Genomic DNA, 18,938 nt, shown 5'->3' on the forward strand with positions numbered 1-18,938 from the left:
ACATACAACCGAACCTACCCACACTCAACAACCACCTGAAACTACCCCAACCAACACTCAACCTGAACCTACCCACACCTCAACACCTCCAGCTTCCCCACCCCCTCCATCTCCAGATCATGCCTCTGATGGAGACAACCCCTTCCTTGGCGGTGAAAATATGACCTTCGATTTCGTCTACTTTAGTCCGTTTCAGGTTCAAAGTGACGATGAGGACGATGCTCCAGTAACAAAGAAGCATCTAAAGGAGCTAAACGAGAAGGTTGATTTACTTCTTGCGTCATCCTCTAACACTCAGTCCTCTCTCTCTGAAGCCGCTCTTCAGAAGATTGTTGACGCCTTCTCCAGGGCTCAGCATGATTCTGTTGCTTCAGCCACAGCCGCCATTGATGCCTCCACAAAAGCCTGTGAGGCTGCGACCGCAAAAGTCGATAAACTATTCTCAGATGTCTCTTCCCTGTTGAAGTCCTTACATGAGAGTGCTGACGCCACAAAGACAACGTTGGAACCAATCCTTCAACAATTGGCCATGTTCGTCTCAACGAAGTTACAGTCGTTCGCTACACTTCGCCAATCCATAAGCAACGACAACTCGGCCCTTCGTGCCTCCATTGATGAGCGCCTCGTTAAGCTTCAAGAGGATCTCGCTGCCGAAAACTCATTAATGGACGTTTTGGCAAATAAAACCACCGCCCTTAAGGTCAAGAGCACTCAGCTTTCAAACTCTCAGCAACAGATTGAAGCTCTTCGATCCGAACGGGAGGTTATAAAAACTTGTGTTTCGGATGTACACGCTGCCCTATCCAACATCCTGGAAGCACACGATCCGATTCTCAATCATTCGGTGAGGCGAACCCTTGCTGAAAAACTTGCTCCTGCCCTGGACCTTCTTAGCAAAATTGAAGGCTTACCTAGTTTCGTGTCCGATCCAAAACAAGGGGGAGAAGCGAAGTCCGGATCGAAACCACCTCCTTCCTCAAAAGCTGCTCACACAACCGAACCACCTCCGACTGGTCAAAATTCGGGTTCGGGTGTGAAGGAAAAAGGAAAGAACATAGCTGAGGAAGAAGAAGAAGATGATAAAGAAACCATTGCTGACTTGCTTAAATGCAAAAACAGTCGCAATGTGAAAGATGATATCAATCGTGTGGCGCGCGAAGCTGAAGAAGCCGAACGAAAGAAGAAAGAAGCCCACGATCTCCTCGAGAGCAGGAAAACTCTTTTCCCTGCTTGGACTCGAGAGAGAATGATTAAGGAGGCCATAGATACTCCTAGCATCCTATGGCTCGAACCGGTGATATCCTTCGACTGCAATAATTCTGTCGATTCGCAGTTCGATATGCCGTTGACTCGAAAGGCGTTTATCTTCCACGCCTTCTCCAATATTTTTGAAGTCCCTCATCCTAATTCTGAGGTCGATAAGGAGCTTATCGAGTTCTATCTGAAGGCCGCTCAACCACAATACCAAACATGGAGCGCTCAGAAGATCGTGAATGTTCGGGTCTTAAAGCCTTATACCGAAGGAAGATTCATCAACCTTCGGTTCAGGGTGATAAGAGGGTCTGCTAGAACCGAACATCTTATATCATTGGCAGATCTACCGAACCTAAACCCTCATGATTGGATCGTTTTGCACAACATCCTTTTGACGAATGAAGCTGAATATGGTCCAATTATAGACCATCTCAAGAGGATGATTATTTGTTACATCATGGAGGTCGCCCTAATGGATCAGGAGATAGCCACAGTCTTCAAGAAGAAACCGAAGATAGCTCCTGTGGGATCGGCCAGTGATCTAAATCAAATGAAGATGGGCAAGATCGACCCGAAGCGTAATACGGTCATGTTCACTAGAGCAGAAGGATAGAAATGCCTCTTTGCTTTAGCGGATAAACATCTTTATACCACTGCTTGTCTTGAGCATGTGATGTTGATCATCCGGCGGTGTAAAGAGAATGCAGCAGATGATGTCAAATACTTCAACGATATGATCCAGTGGTACATCAGATTCAGACAGACGATACTTGCTCTTGTCTCTCGTCTGTTTCAGACTGTGAAGAAGAAGGTACCTGCTGCTGCTGCTGGCCCAAGTAACAAGTGAAGATCTCGCTCCAATTGACGCAAAGGGGGAGATTGTTGAGTTGAAGACTCGTTTGAAGATTGCGTCATTGGGCTCGGCTGTTAGTCCATTTGTTTTGTACTTCGGTTTTGGGCCTGTCCAACCGTGAGTTTATTAGGTTTACTATATAAAGATATGCTTGCATGCATATTAGGTTATCGATTTAAGAGAAGTAACGATCATTACGATAGCGGTGTAGATTTCTTTATCGTTCTTGTAAACCTCCAACCCTCTACAGTTGATGTTCTTGATCGAGCTCTTCTGAGGGTTTATTTTATAATCATTCGACACGTTTGATTCATCCTTGAGTTGTTCTTTATTTTGCATTCATTCTTGCTGTTTAAATATTTATTTACCTGTTTAAGATCTAATCGATCTTCCAGATTAAGTTTTAATCTCATCAGAAATCATATTTGTTTAATTAATATTGGTCATGAATTAATTAAGAATTAATATTGTGGTCAAAAGAGATTAATTAAATTTTGGGGACTGAATTATAATTATTGGATAGTTGCAAAGTAGGTTGAGAAACCCTAGGGATATTGTGGACGAATTCCTTATGGATAGCCCATAAGATTTCGTCCAAGGTAGGGATCAAGAAGGTTCTTATGGGTTGTTTGGTGGCTAAGTAACCGGATAAGGACTCTAACTGAAACCCTAATCTCACACCTATATAAATGGCCCCTATGCTTCATATTTCGGCTACCACTTGAACCCTAGAGATCCAAGAACTGAATTTGAGCCTCTCCCCTCTCTCCAAGATCTTCCAACTTGCTTTGGTGTTTGTGATTCATTAGAGACATCACATTTGAGGTGCTAGGTTCTCATAAGCTAAAGATCTTCAAACAACAATCAAAGATAACATTCTTACTAGTTTATTTATGTTGATTTAAAGTTTTGTTGTATGCTAGATTAGGGTTTGCAAGTCTTGGACAATATTTCATGTACAAATAGAAAAACTAGATCCAAACAATTAGGGTTTGCATGAACACCATAGGAATGTTGTTTTGCTCATAACCCAACACCAACATTTCTCCATCTCGTTGACATAATGATGACGTGACGATACGACGATAGGCGGCGATCGGACCTCCGATTCCGGCGTTAGGACTTTTCCTTTGTTTTTGTTAGTTAATTTTCGAGGAAAATTTTCTTATAATTATCAAAAGTTCTAATGTAGTTTCCATTCAATGTTTAAGAGTTTCTAGTATGTGTGATCATATTATGTGTAATGAAAAACTCATGTACTAAATATCTACATATTCCTCCGTAAGCTTCTTAGTTAATTTTTTACTCATAGGTTTACTCATTGCTATTTCACTTACATTTACTTCAATAAAACTAGGATACCCACTTTCGGTCTTTGAATCACTCCTCGAAGCCCCCTTGTTATTTGATATTTCATCCTTACTTAATTTTTTCCAAGGTTATAAATAACGCGAGGCGTGACTTGACGACAAGATCAAAGTTAAGCCATGACAAGTTTTGACGAACCATGACGTTTTTCAATGCGTGACTATTTTATATATATTAAAAGAAATGAATTATATAATTATTGAATTTTATCAAGTTTTTAGAAGTGTTATGTTGGTATTTAATATAAAAAGTTAACAAAAACTCAATTATTTTAGGCCCAATAAAAAAACCAAAAAAAATCCGCGTCTTAAAAAAAACTCGCGCCATAACGCGATAAGACGCGCCTTGACACGTTATTTGGACGTCACACTTAACAAACTCGCCTTGGATGTTTTCGTAACAGTCACACCACGCCTTGAGGCGCACCATGACGTGCTTTTTAGAACCATGATTTTTTCATATGATCTAATTATTCTACTTTACGTTTACGGGTTGATAAGACTACTAACTGGTTTATCTACAAAAGTTAGTCTTTAATTTATCAAATATAAAAAATCAAAACATTTTATACTTGCTGAAAATTATATTTTGTCTAACATATTTTGTCTTATCAACAAGAATCTCTTACTTTTCACTGGTGCAAAAACAAATGAAAAACTAACTAGAATTTGAACTCAAGTTTTTTTTTTTTTTTTCTTTAAAAAAAAAAACAAAAATAACATTGAAAAAAAATTGATTTTACGAAACTTTTAATAAGTACAAATTTTAAATATTTTATGTATTATGTATATATTTTTTTCTTTACACAAAACCTTTAAAATCGCAATTAAATTGTGTGGAATAAGAGTCTAGGTCTAAAATCACAACCAAAATGTTACAAGTCTTAGTCATAGGGTTAAAAGAGGATGTCACTTATGAAAAGAATAAACAAATAAATAAGCTTATGACATGATAACCTAATGGCTAGTAGCCTAGTACCACTTATGACCTTATACTATCGACAATTTCGTGTGTGTTTTCTTTTTTGAACCTTCAATACTATAGGTTTTCTTGATGAAATCACAATCCATTGTAAAATCGCCATTCCATTTATGACCCATCTCCAATTTTAATGGTTATTTGAGTCTTTTTTTTTTTCTATCTTTTTTTTTATTTATAAAAACATATCATGTAAATTAACAAAAACAAAATATATGTTTATGATATAACTGTAAAAAGTTATGAACATAAAGATCTTGTTACTTATTTTAAAATAACCTAAAACTACGATAAAGTTTTCGTGATTATCCATTATATTTGATATAAACATATTTATTTTGGTGATTATCCATTATATCCGATATAAACATATTTAATATAGATTGAGACGAAGTCAAATAGTCATATAGGGAAATAAACGTGGGTCCGATCTTTTTACATGTGACGTGAAAATTTTTGGGGGGGTTTTCAAATTCCAAAACCCATCGTCTCCATGGTTGGTCTGGTTTTGTATCTCCTCCTGAAATACGAGAGTCAGTTGCGGTGATTAGTGGAAGATCCAGAAGGTGGTTGGTTGATGGTAGCCATGATCCAAAATAATCACCCTTTCTTTCCCCATAATCTCTTCAGGCTTTTTCCAACACCTGTACTACCTCCTTGTTACCCACCTCAACCCCAGCACCATCATCTTCGCCTTCCATTCGTCATCCTCCTCATTGGTCATTCCTTCACAATCCCCTATGCTCATTTCATCAATGCTTTCAAATTTGCTCTTAAAATCAAGATATACCATGAATGTTACATGTACAAATGTCAATCCCTGTGTTTACCAAACCAAATCTTTGCTAAATATAGGAAAAACCTTTTGCTTACTACACCCAATTACAGATCGTTGCTCTAAGAGAGAGAGAAAGCCCTAACCCTAAAAACTGAAGCAGAATGAATACCCATCTGGATATGGATATGGTGGAGGGAAACGAGGCTTGTGGTTTGAGGGCATTTGGTGGTTTTGAAATCGGACTTAGAATGGGAGTTGGAATCAATTTTGCTGGTGTTCAAGACACCACCTACAAAACTGATAATAAATCTTCTTCTTCTGCTGATGTTGTTGCTCCTGCTGCTGATCCTGTGGTTGTTGACAGAGATCTGGTGGCTGCTGCTCGTTTTGATTTACTTAAGAAGAAGCGGATGCCCAGATTCCGCCGTGGTACCTCTGCTGCTGCAGTCCGCTCCTTCACTTCCTTCCCCAGTTTTCTTCCTGCAACTGTAATTTCCTTCTCCTCTTTTTTTTTCTTCTTCCTGGTTTTGTATTTCTGACTATATCTTCACTATATCTGTAGATCTATCTGATAATATGAGTTTTTTTAAAAAAAAATCTAATTTATGGTTTCACTTTATCCCTCTTTTACACATGCTCAGTTACCCTAAATTTATTTCCTTTTTAAGATCTTATAGTACATGTATTCTTTAATTAATGTTCTTTAAAGTTTATTATTAACCCTAGCAGGTAGTTTCTTTTGTCAAAGTACCACTAGATTCGTATAATCCACATGAATCTACTTACTATTCTCATCACGTGTTGCCTTTTTCATAACCTACTCTATTACTATAGATCTCAAAGAAAAAACGGAAATAAATCTAGATCCATACTTAGTTTTTCATATATTTTCTATTTAAATTGTGGGTGACAATTTGTTTCACATGTATTAAAAGATTTGAAGTGTGAGTTTATAATAGATCTTGTCTCACACACATAGATGATGAGAAATATTACCTTCTTAAGCCTGAAGTTGTGGGCTACTGATAAGTAACAACTTGAATTAGGGTTTTATGTTGATAAGGAGGCTATTAAAAAAGTTTATAACTTTAGACATAGTTTTTGAAGGGAATTGTATTTTCATGTCAAATTTTAAGTTATAAATCTTAGTTTCTTGAAAATTTAATGTCAAATTTGTTTTTATTTTTTTAGATTGCTGATCATGGAAGGCTGACATTTCTGTTCAGCAAGAAGCTGCAAAAAAGTGATGTAGGTGTGCTTAAAAGGATTGTGCTTCCAAAGGTGGGTTTTTATTTCTTCTTTTTTGGACTGAAAGAACCATCTGAAGTTTGATTAAATGACCATTTTGAGATGCTTAATAATAAATGGTTGTTTATTTGTGGTTAAAAGAGATGTCTGAATGAATAAACCCATATTTATCGAACATAAAAGTTGTTTTGTTTGTCTAAAAGAGATGAAATTCTTGAATTAACTTAACTGAAAACCGGACTGGTTAAGGGTGTGCTGGTTCTGGTTCCAGATCCCAAATTGGGTTTCGGTTTTTTAACCAAGTTAACAAAAAACTGCATGTCTTATAAAAAAGCTTCACTTTAAAAAAAAAAAAAAAACTGCACTTAATTAACAAAAAACAACATTTTTTTTATAAATTAAGAAAAACAACGCATATTAACAAAAAACAACACTTTATGTTTAAAAAAGCTTCACTTTTTTAACAAAAAACTGCACTTAATTAACGAAAAACAACATTTTTTATAAATTAAAACAAAAACAACACTTATTAACAAAAAAACAGCACTTTTTATTTAAAAGAAAGTGGACTTAGTTTACAAAAATCTGCATGTTTTATAAAAAAACTTCACCTTTTTTAACAAAAAACTGCACTTAATTAACAAAAAACAACATTTTTTAGAAATTAAAAAAACAACACTTATTAACAGAAAACAACACTTTTTATTTAAAAAAAGTGGACTTAATTTACAAAAATCTGCATCTTTTACAAAAAAAGCATCACTGTTTATAAAAAACAGCACTTTTTATAAAAAAAAAAACTGCATTTTTTTAATAAAAAACAGCAAAAAAAAACAGTTTTACCTCATTAGTTTTTCCTTTCATTTACCCAAACGTGACATTGTTTTCTCAAATATTATGTATTCATATAGCATGTTATTCAGACATCAATAATCTTAATATTTTTTGTTTTTTTTTTACTTTCTCTACTCCAGAAAGCAGCTGAAACACACTTACCAGCTCTAATTGCTAAGGAAGGTATCATTATGGAGATGGATGACATAGACAGCATGCATGTGTGGTGCTTCAAGTTTAGGTCAGTTTAACCATTTAAAACCCTAAAAGCCAATAAAGAAAGAAAAAGACTTGTTTTTAGTTTTATTATTATCATATTCCATGGAAAAATTTCTTTCTTCAAATAAGCTAGCAACTAGGAATTTTCTTCTTGTCCTTTAATAGGTTCTGGCCAAATAACAACAGCCGCATGTATGTTCTTGAGGGCACTGGTATGTTCTTCTTTCTTAATCATTTATAAACTATATATTATTTTATACTCTATGCAAATTCTTAATCTTTTTTCAGGGGAATTTGCTGAGGAGCATGAACTGCAATTGGGTGATTACATAATGCTGTATCGGGATTCAATGAATCTCAACTATGTAAGCATATGCTTTACTTGAATAAGTTTTCTATTTTATTTGTTTTTACTGTTAGGGTTCATTTAACCAAATTATGATTTGTTTAAAATCAGGTGATACAAGCAGTAAAAGCTTACGAAGTTGAGGAATTCACAAAGAAAGAAATGAAAACAAACCCCACTCCTCAGGTGAAATCCGTCAAAGCACCACCACCACCACCACCAGTTGACAATGGTTTAATGAACCAAAACTGGTTGTGGGGTGGCCCTGAGATGGAGGTTTTTAACCCCACAAACACAAACACAAACTACCCGATGAATATTTCAACTGTGGAAGAGCATATGGGCATGAATTTCGTATATGATACTAGCTACTCCAATGACACCATGACCCCACTTGATTTCTTGGGTGGATTCATGACAAACTACCCTGCAACTCAGCCTAGCTTTACAATCGAAAACTTGTCTATCGATGATCTTTATAAGATCTAGTTACTTTGTTGACTTGTTGTAATAAGATGTGAATGTGAACGTGAAAATAAGCATCTGAGTGGAAACACTAGAACTCAGTAGATGTTTGTGTTTGTAGACTTAAGTAGTGGTTTCAATACCACATGAACTCTCATGTTGAGTTATTGTGTCGTGGTTTTTGTATAAGTGTTGTTTGTATGGTAACTTTGAAAAGTTCTTGTTCAAATAATCGGATGTGTAGTTGTATCGTGATTTTGTTTTTATATGGTTCGTTAATGCTTTTTAATAATGGGATAAGTTATGTCTAATGATTAGTATAAGATATTCATCATGTATTATTTATCAATATTATTTATCATGTATTATTTAACAATAATTCAATATTATAAGATAAGTTACGTCTGATGATTAGTGTACGGAGATATTTATCATGTATTATTTATCAATATTATAAGATAAGTTACGTCTGATGATTAGTATAAGGAGATATTTACCATGTATTATTTATCAATATCGGTGATAGCTACCCTTGCCACTTGCAGACCCTTTTATTTTATTTTCTGCCCTATCTTATGACACTTGTATTCATAGATCCAAAATGCAGTACATTTGTTCTCAAGAAAGCCAACATTTGCCAACGTGCGACTTATAGAGTTGGCAATCTCAGTCTTTACTTTTTATTGTTTTTTAATTTCTCATATCATAGAGTTAGCAAAGTTGGCATCCACTTCTTATCTTTCTCAAATTATATTTTCTATCTTTTTTTTAAAAAAAAAATATTATGGAAAACTAGGTTAAAGTATATTTAAATTTTTTATATAGACAAAATTAATAAATATCACAAAAAAAACAGTTGTTATCATAAGTAATTATGAATTAATTTGTTAAACAAAATAAACATAATAATGTTATTAGGATATGATTTTGTTTTTTAATTTCTCATATCATAGAGTTAGCAAAGTTGGCATCCACTTCTTATCTTTCTCAAATTATATTTTCTATCTTTTTTTTTTTTAAAAAATATTATGGAAAACTAGGTTAAAGTATATTTAAACTTTTTATATAGACAAAATTAATAAATATCACAAAAAAACAGTTGTTGATCATAAGTAATTATGAATTAATTTGTTAAACAAAATAAACATAATAATGTTATTAGGATATAAATTTGTATTTTTAAAATTTGAATTGAATTTGATTTGTTACAAAAAAAGAAAATAATAAAAATCATAGAAAAATGTCGCGTGTCAAAAAGACATTCTAAAAAACTGACACGTGTCAATTTTAGGTTTCATTTATTAGAAGAGGAAGATAACATTTCCTCTCTATTTTTTCTAAAATATAATTTTAACCCTTTTACTTTAAATTTTATCAAATATCATTTTCACTCCCTCTATTTTGTAAACTTTCCTTTTTGTCCCTCTAATATACATAATCTGATTTTCTTTAATAACTTTTATTCGTTAATTTAAAATAAACTAATTTTTTACGTGCTTATTTTTATATGTATCGTTATAAATACGAGATAATCACGTTTAGACGCAAATTTAGAACTTTCGTTTGCTAATTTTTAAAAAATAAATCTTATTTACTTATTTTATGTACGTGTCGGTATACTATGAATCAGGTCACATATAATAACTTAAACAAAAAAATCTTACTTACTTTTATGTATATATCGGTATAAATTTCAGTTTCTTTATGTTTTCATGTTTTTTTTATATACGTTTCATAAGTATGAATTTGATCACATATAATACATTTTCATTTGAAGGTATATATTGGAGTTAGCTAGTGGTAGATACCTTCTATATTTATCTATCAACAAATATTACAGTACCTAACTTATCAATACTATCCTCAAATATCAACTTATAAAATAAATTTGGGGTCTTCACTTAAATTACCATAATATATAGTGGTAGCATGAACACATATTTACACATAACATTTTTATATTTTTAACAAACACAAACACCAACCTTGCGACTTCATGACCATAAATGCGTGAAGACCATTTACCCTCACCATTGCGATATTCATTAAATTCGCGATTAAGATTTATGTCAAACCTATCCTAAAATTAATGTGAATCGTGCTCGTAAGTTCGTGATGTGTATTAAATTCTAGATTATCTATATCTAATCTCTACATGGAACCAATATCGGATAGAGTCATCTCACTTTTTATTGTTTTTTCAACAAATACGTAACTAAAAACACCCGATTATGAATATAGTAATTTGTTTAAAACCTCAAAACCTAGTATATGTAGACACTAGCGAAGGTTGTCTCAATTATGTCTTGTATTACATGATCAGATTGTTAACATCTTTGGTTTTCACTTTTTTTTCTTACCTAGTGGTTTTGAGAAGATAAACAAACATTTTAAAAAGATCCCAAAAGGGGTAAGAAGAAAACTCGGAGGAATAGCAAGTTATCACAATTGTTGCATGAAAAGTTAAGCATGCAACTCATAAGGATTATTGTTTTTATAGTCAATATGGGATATATCATTTATGAATTATATATATATATATATATATATATATATATATATATATATATATATATATATATATATATATATATATATTAGAAACAACAGTAATGAACTCAAACAAACAAATACACAAACTCATGAAATGACTACATTAATATAAGAGCATAAATTCATAACAACTTTCATCTCTTATTTCAACATGAATATTGCCCACTAATCGGGATTTTTGTTTATAATTATATAAATATAAAAGATACTATAATTGTTAGTAACAAGTAATGTACGTTGTGTCTCTTGATCTAAATAATATATAATGAATTTCAAATCAAAATATCCTTTTCAACTAGTAGTATTAAGTAAGGGTAAGTGTCACTGTAACCCAATTAGGTTACAACTTTTGGTTTAAATGATCCCTTTTGTTTTTTAGCTTTTAAGGGGCACGAAATGTTGTTTTACCTATTATTAAAGCCCTTATGTAAAAAGTGAAGGGGTGTGCCGGTTAACCCCGTCCTAGTCAGCAGGTATTGTGTCACATGTCAATTAAACTTATGCCACGGAAGTCGCCACCATTGCCACACATACCTTATCAATAATTGAGTTTACCCTACAAAATCTTGAACGTATTCCCTGTCACTGTCTTCTTCCCCTTTATGTCTTACCGTTCCTCCAAAAAATCTCAAATATGGTCGTTTATATGAAGATTGAACATCATTTCATTGGTATTTTTATAAGATACCCCACGATTAGCTATGTAGATGGAGCAGAACAACGATTTGAAGATGTCGATTTCACTGGCAGGAACGAGAGTGAGTTGTTTCTTGAAAGATTCACAAACGAGATGTGTGTGAATGTTTACTTTTACATGCCCGATATTGAGTTTCCTGATGGATTGAGGATATTAGCTACTAAAATGGACTACCAGGAATTCATCGAAGTAGGGTATGCTTGTGGTTGTGTCGTGGATGTATACATGGATCATCTTGGTGCTAATGTACATCAATGGATTATTAATGAGCTAGATGAAGTTTGTAGTCCCTCATACAACCATTCTGGTGTAGCTGAAGTTAATGAGGAAGTACCTGTCGATGGAGCTTTTCAGAATGACCCAGAAGAATTGAAAGTTAATATTGACGATGATCTTGAACATGTTGATTGCATTCCTATGACTAAGACCAAAAATGATGTTTTTTTAGCAAGCTATCCCCCAAGGAGCAGTCAACCCAATACAGTCCACCTCATGAGGATCCATATATTTAGATGGATGACAATGAGTCAAATCTTTATGAGGTAACCACTTATAATGAAAATGCCAATTGGAAGAAAACAAAAACTTGTGTTAGGTATGCGATTTGAAAGTCAAAAATAGTTAAAGCATATGTTATGTAATTATAGTGTTGCTAATGGGTATCAGTTGTGCTACAAAAAAAATGATACTAGGAGACTTTTAATTAAGTGTTGTTCTGGGCAGTGTAAGTTTAGACTATGGGCATCATGGATAAGTGAAGAACATTCTTTCCAGATTAAGTCTCTCATAGATGAGCATAATTGTGCAAGAAATTTTAAATTAGGATCAATTGTTAGCTGTAACAGCCCGGATTTCCAGATATCTTTATTGTTTATGATTTTGGTGTTTTGAGAGGGGACTCGGCGAGTTGGAGCTCAGACTCGCCGAGTAGGGACGCGATTCTGGACGCGGGATTCGCATGGACTCGGCGAGTCCAGGATATGGACTCGGCGAGTCCGCGCTGTTTAATGAAACCCTAATTTCTCGGGTTTGGGACCTATTTAAAGGGCCTTATGGCCGTCATTTGTACCCAACAGTCCATAGAGAGAAACCCTAGGGTGCTTTAGCGATTTGAGAGAGAGGAAGCATTTCTTGACCTTTGTATGTTGTTTAGCAAAGAAGAGGGAGGTTCTAGCTAAGAGGAAGCAAAGGAGGTTGCTATTCTGTGGATTTGAAGCTTAGACCATCGATCTAAAGGTATGATTTCGGCTCATCTTCTGTTTTGTGAAGTATATTTGGATTTAGGGTTTCTTGTGACCTTTGTTGGGTTGATTTGATGGCCAAATAGTCCCTTGCTAGTGATGAGGCTTTGGATCTGGATCCATAGAGGTCCAGAGAGCCTCATTCATCAAGCTTTATGAAGAACAATGGAGGTTATGACCTTGAGTTGTGATATTTGTTGATAATTCTTCATATATGGACATATAGAGGTTGTATGTACACCAAGTTTGGAACTTTACGTGGTGAATCAGTCTAGGAAGGCCAGATCTATGAATTGATGGAATAGATCTGACCTTAGAAGCGAGTTTGAGTGATTGCATGGCATGGAATCGCCGAGTCCGATGAGCAGACTCGGCGAGTAGCTTGAAGATTGCCTTAGATCGGCCAGTGAGTGGTCCAGTCGAGTCATGGGTTGACTCAGTGAGTCAGGGCGAGTTAGGGAAGGGTGGTCAAAGCGGACTGAGTCGAGCTGGGACTCGCCGAGTTGTTCTTGAGACTCGGCGAGTTGAGTCGGGGTAGCCCCGCGATTCTTCCAGGTGGAACTCGTCGAGTCAGGTGGAGTACTCGATGTGTAAGAAGGGAATCCTAGAGAGTTGGTGAAAACGTATAGACTCGCCAAGTTGCCCTTGTGCACTCGCCGAGTCCGGTCAAAGTTGACCGTTGACCGTTGACCAGAGTCGACCTGTGTTGACTTCTTAGGGATAGTCAACCTTAGAGATAAAAAGTGTTAATTAGAGACATATGATGTTATAGGAGGATTATAGCTCGGAGGATCGGGCACGAGGGATTTCAGAATTTGTGAGTCATCGAGATACGCGAGGTGAGTCTTCTCACTATACTTTACCTTGAATAGGTAACCAGAGTTATGTGACAGAGTATTGTATGTTATGTAGGCTTTATGTTGTACTGCATTATTTCTATGTGATTATGCTGTGCATGTTTACAGAGTTGGAACCGGAAGGTTCCGAGAGTTAGAACCTGAGGGTTCACAGAGTTTGGGTGCACAGACCCATAGAGTTATAGCCTCGAGTGGCTAATATGTGTTTTATGTGTGGTATTTTGGGGAACTCACCAAGCCTTGTGCTTACAGTGTTAGTGTTGTTGTTTCAGGTGCTAGCGATGACTGTGGGAAGGCGCCGGCTTGATCCGTACACACGCATGGGATTTTGTTATACTTGTGATCTTGGGATTTTGTATAATGTGAATTGAGATTTAAACTTGATGTTTTTATGAAAAGTTAAGGGGAAATGTTTTTATAAATTGTGAAAAATTACTTTGAAATTTACGGTGTTACATTAGCTATGCTTGGATTAGCATCCATTTCACAACTGAGTTCTTAAATAAACAAAAAATAAGTGTCAAGTTGCTTAGGGAAGAGGTCAAACACACTTTTGGAATTGATGTGAGTATGGGTCAGTGTAGGAGAGCAAAGAAACATGCTATTCAACTAATCCAAGGCACATCGGTTAAGCATTATGCAAAGCTTTGGTCATATAGTGAAGAGATAAGAAGATCAAACCCTGGATCTACTGTGAAAATGGATGTAAATAGTATGCTAAGACATATTTTAGTAAGTTTTACGTATGTTTTGAGGGACTGAAGCAATATTGGAGACGCACTTGTAGAAGAGTAATAAACCTGGATGGCTTTTTCTTAAAATGTTTATGTAATGGAGAGTTAATATGTGCAGTTGGAAGGGATGCTAATAATCATATTTTCCCAATAGCATGGGCGGTTGTTTGTGTGGAAAACAAAGAGAGTTGGAAATGGTTTTTAGAGAATTTAAGAATGACTTAAAAATGGAAAATGGTTTTGGTTTTACTTTGATGTCAGATCAACATAAGGTATGCTACTTACCCTTTAATGTCATATTTACTACATTGAAGTTTTATTGATTTTACAAATGAAAATTATTGTGTAGGGGCTATTCGAAGTTGTGAAAGAGATATTGCCTATTGTTGAACATAGACAGTATGCAAGGTATATTCTTGCCAATTTCAGGAAAAGATTCACTAGAGTACACTATGAGAAGATGTTCTAGAAGGCATGCAAGGCATCCACTGAGCCTTTATTCAATGCAGAAATGAAGGAAATTCAAGTTCTTAATCTTGCAACCATTAATTATCTTATGGAGAAGAACCCACAACCATGGTATAGAGCTTTCTTTTAGGAGGGCAAGACGTGTGTTGCTGTAGAAAATGGGTTATCTGAGAGCTTTAACAATGTCATAAGAGATGCAAGGAAAAAAACAATCATCACAATGCTAGAAGAAATTAGATTGTATGTTATGGAAAGGCAGTTTAATTTGAGCATGAAAGGTAGTACATGGCCTGAACTTAAACCATGTCCAACAATCATAATCTTACTCAGTCAGTTGAAAAACTATCAAAGGTATATAATTTATCATTTAATTAAATATGATCAAAACTATTAGCATATACTAACTACTTTATTTTGTCTTTAGATATTGGCACGTGTTACCAACTGGTTTAAACCAGTTCGAGACAAGGAACTTGGCAAAGTCCTTTATGGTAGATTTAGACTAGAAGACATGTTCTTGTAGAGTGTGGTAGTTAAATGGGTATGGGTGTATGCATTCAGTTGCAACTATATCCTACTTGAATAGAGATGTTGGAAGTTATGTCGATCCCATGTACTCTAGAGCTTTTTATAGGAACACTTACAAATATCCAATGCATGGGATGAATGGTAGCAATATGTGGCCTTTTACTGAATTCATCCCACCACTGCCACCTTTGAGGAGGAAAATACCAGGCATACCAAAAGTTAATAGAAGAAAGGACCCAAGTGAAAACACTACAAGACACATTGTGTCAAAGGTTGGGAAGAAAATTCTATACAGTTTGTGTAAGCAAGTTGGACATAATAAGGTTACATGTCCTCAAGTTGACAAGCCCAAAAACCTCAAGGTGTAACATCCTGAGTTTGGGTATGTTAATTTAATTAATTATTTATTGTTTTTATTAAGGAACTCGATGAGTTGATGCCTCAACTCAACAAGTAGAGTCTTGTCTATTGACGCGGTTTCGCGATAAGACTCGACGAGTCACAGATCTGACTCGCCAAGTCGATGCTGATTAGGAAAACCCTAATCCTCGGGTTGGAGCCTATTTAAAAGCCCTTATGGCCTTCATTTGCGGCCACCTTGTTTCAGAGAAACCCTAGAGAGAGTGAGGAAGGCTTGAGTGCAAGAGAGGGCTTATAATCTTCATTTTTGGGGTGATTTTGCTATAGGAAGAAAAGAGGATCCATCAAGAGCATGAAGGGAGCTTGGATTGGAGCTAATCATCTTGAGATATTGTCTTTGGAGGTATAATTCTTTCCATTTCACGTTCATATGGTGGATTTCAAAGTTTTAGGGTTTTTCGCTCATAATTTTATGAGATCTAGTGAGTATGAGGTCCCCTTGGTATGAATAACATCAGATCTGGACCATGAGAGGTCCCTAGAGCCATTATCTTCCAGCTTTTTGCAAGCAAATAAGGAATTGGAGACTAGGTTGCCATTTCTAGTGGTATTTCTCCATTCGAGGCTTGATATGGGTTACATGCACGTAAAGGTTGCACCTTTACGTGACTTTTGAGTGTTTAAGGGTTAGATTTATGATTTGGCTAAGCAGATCTTCCCTTAGGAGGTTGTTTGAGCCAGTTTATGGAGGAAAATCGCCGAGTCCATATGTAGACTCGACGAGTCGGACCGGGTTGCCCCAATGACACCATGACCCCACTTGATTTCTTGGGTGGATTCATGACAAACTACCCTGCAACTCAGCCTAGCTTTACAATCGAAAACTTGTCTATCGATGATCTTTATAAGATCTAGTTACTTTGTTGACTTGTTGTAATAAGATGTGAATGTGAACGTGAAAATAAGCATCTGAGTGGAAACACTAGAACTCAGTAGATGTTTGTGTTTGTAGACTTAAGTAGTGGTTTCAATACCACATGAACTCTCATGTTGAGTTATTGTGTCGTGGTTTTTGTATAAGTGTTGTTTGTATGGTAACTTTGAAAAGTTCTTGTTCAAATAATCGGATGTGTAGTTGTATCGTGATTTTGTTTTTATATGGTTCGTTAATGCTTTTTAATAATGGGATAAGTTATGTCTAATGATTAGTATAAGATATTCATCATGTATTATTTATCAATATTATTTATCATGTATTATTTAACAATAATTCAATATTATAAGATAAGTTACGTCTGATGATTAGTGTACGGAGATATTTACCATGTATTATTTATCAATATTATAAGATAAGTTACGTCTGATGATTAGTATAAGGAGATATTTACCATGTATTATTTATCAATATCGGTGATAGCTACCCTTGCCACTTGCAGACCCTTTTATTTTATTTTCTGCCCTATCTTATGACACTTGTATTCATAGATCCAAAATGCAGTACATTTGTTCTCAAGAAAGCCAACATTTGCCAACGTGCGACTTATAGAGTTGGCAATCTCAGTCTTTACTTTTTATTGTTTTTTAATTTCTCATATCATAGAGTTAGCAAAGTTGGCATCCACTTCTTATCTTTCTCAAATTATATTTTCTATCTTTTTTTTAAAAAAAAAATATTATGGAAAACTAGGTTAAAGTATATTTAAATTTTTTATATAGACAAAATTAATAAATATCACAAAAAAAACAGTTGTTATCATAAGTAATTATGAATTAATTTGTTAAACAAAATAAACATAATAATGTTATTAGGATATGATTTTGTTTTTTAATTTCTCATATCATAGAGTTAGCAAAGTTGGCATCCACTTCTTATCTTTCTCAAATTATATTTTCTATCTTTTTTTTAAAAAAAAATATTATGGAAAACTAGGTTAAAGTATATTTAAAATTTTTATATAGACAAAATTAATAAATATCACAAAAAAACAGTTGTTGATCATAAGTAATTATGAATTAATTTGTTAAACAAAATAAACATAACAATGTTATTAGGATATAAATTTGTATTTTTAAAATTTGAATTGAATTTGATTTGTTACAAAAAAAGAAAATAATAAAAATCATAGAAAAATGTCGCGTGTCAAAAAGACATTCTAAAAAACTGACACGTGTCAATTTTAGGTTTCATTTATTAGAAGAGGAAGATAACATTTGCTCTCTATTTTTTCTAAAATATAATTTTAACCCTTTTACTTTAAATTTTATCAAATATCATTTTCACTCCCTCTATTTTGTAAACTTTCCTTTTTGTCCCTCTAATATACATAATCTGATTTTCTTTAATAACTTTTATTCGTTAATTTAAAATAAACTAATTTTTTACGTGCTTATTTTTATATGTATCGTTATAAATACGAGATAATCACGTTTAGACGCAAATTTAGAACTTTCGTTTGCTAATTTTTAAAAAATAAATCTTATTTACTTATTTTATGTACGTGTCGGTATACTATGAATCAGGTCACATATAATAACTTAAACAAAAAAATCTTACTTACTTTTATGTATATATCGGTATAAATTTCAGTTTCTTTATGTTTTCATGTTTTTTTTATATACGTTTCATAAGTATGAATTTGATCACATATAATACATTTTCATTTGAAGGTATATATTGGAGTTAGCTAGTGGTAGATACCTTCTATATTTATCTATCAACAAATATTACAGTACCTAACTTATCAATACTATCCTCAAATATCAACTTATAAAATAGATTTGGGGTCTTCACTTAAATTACCATAATATATAGTGGTAGCATGAACACATATTTACACATAACATTTTTATATTTTTAACAAACACAAACACCAACCTTGCGACTTCATGACCATAAATGCGTGAAGACCATTTACCCTCACCATTGCGATATTCATTAAATTCGCGATTAAGATTTATGTCAAACCTATCCTAAAATTAATGTGAATCGTGCTCGTAAGTTCGTGATGTGTATTAAATTCTAGATTATCTATATCTAATCTCTACATGGAACCAATATCGGATAGAGTCATCTCACTTTTTATTGTTTTTTCAACAAATACGTAACTAAAAACACCCGATTATGAATATAGTAATTTGTTTAAAACCTCAAAACCTA

The 18,938-nt window shown here is 34.1% G+C and overlaps 1 protein-coding gene across 1 annotated transcript; it reads left to right on the top strand.

Moving 5' to 3' along the window:
• The first annotated feature begins 4,839 nt into the window (after positions 1-4,839).
• Positions 4,840-8,598, top strand: LOC111881750 (B3 domain-containing transcription factor FUS3). Its single transcript, XM_023878141.3, has 6 exons — positions 4,840-5,719; positions 6,423-6,512; positions 7,454-7,554; positions 7,698-7,744; positions 7,821-7,897; positions 7,990-8,598. The coding sequence occupies exons 1-6, from the start codon at positions 5,393-5,395 to the stop codon at positions 8,365-8,367; spliced, it is 1,020 nt and encodes a 339-aa protein (XP_023733909.1). The 5' UTR covers positions 4,840-5,392; the 3' UTR covers positions 8,368-8,598.
• The last annotated feature ends 10,340 nt before the right edge of the window (positions 8,599-18,938 follow it).

Source organism: Lactuca sativa, chromosome 3 (genome assembly GCF_002870075.4).
Source record: "Lactuca sativa cultivar Salinas chromosome 3, Lsat_Salinas_v11, whole genome shotgun sequence".
Classification (NCBI taxonomy): domain Eukaryota; kingdom Viridiplantae; phylum Streptophyta; class Magnoliopsida; order Asterales; family Asteraceae; genus Lactuca; species Lactuca sativa.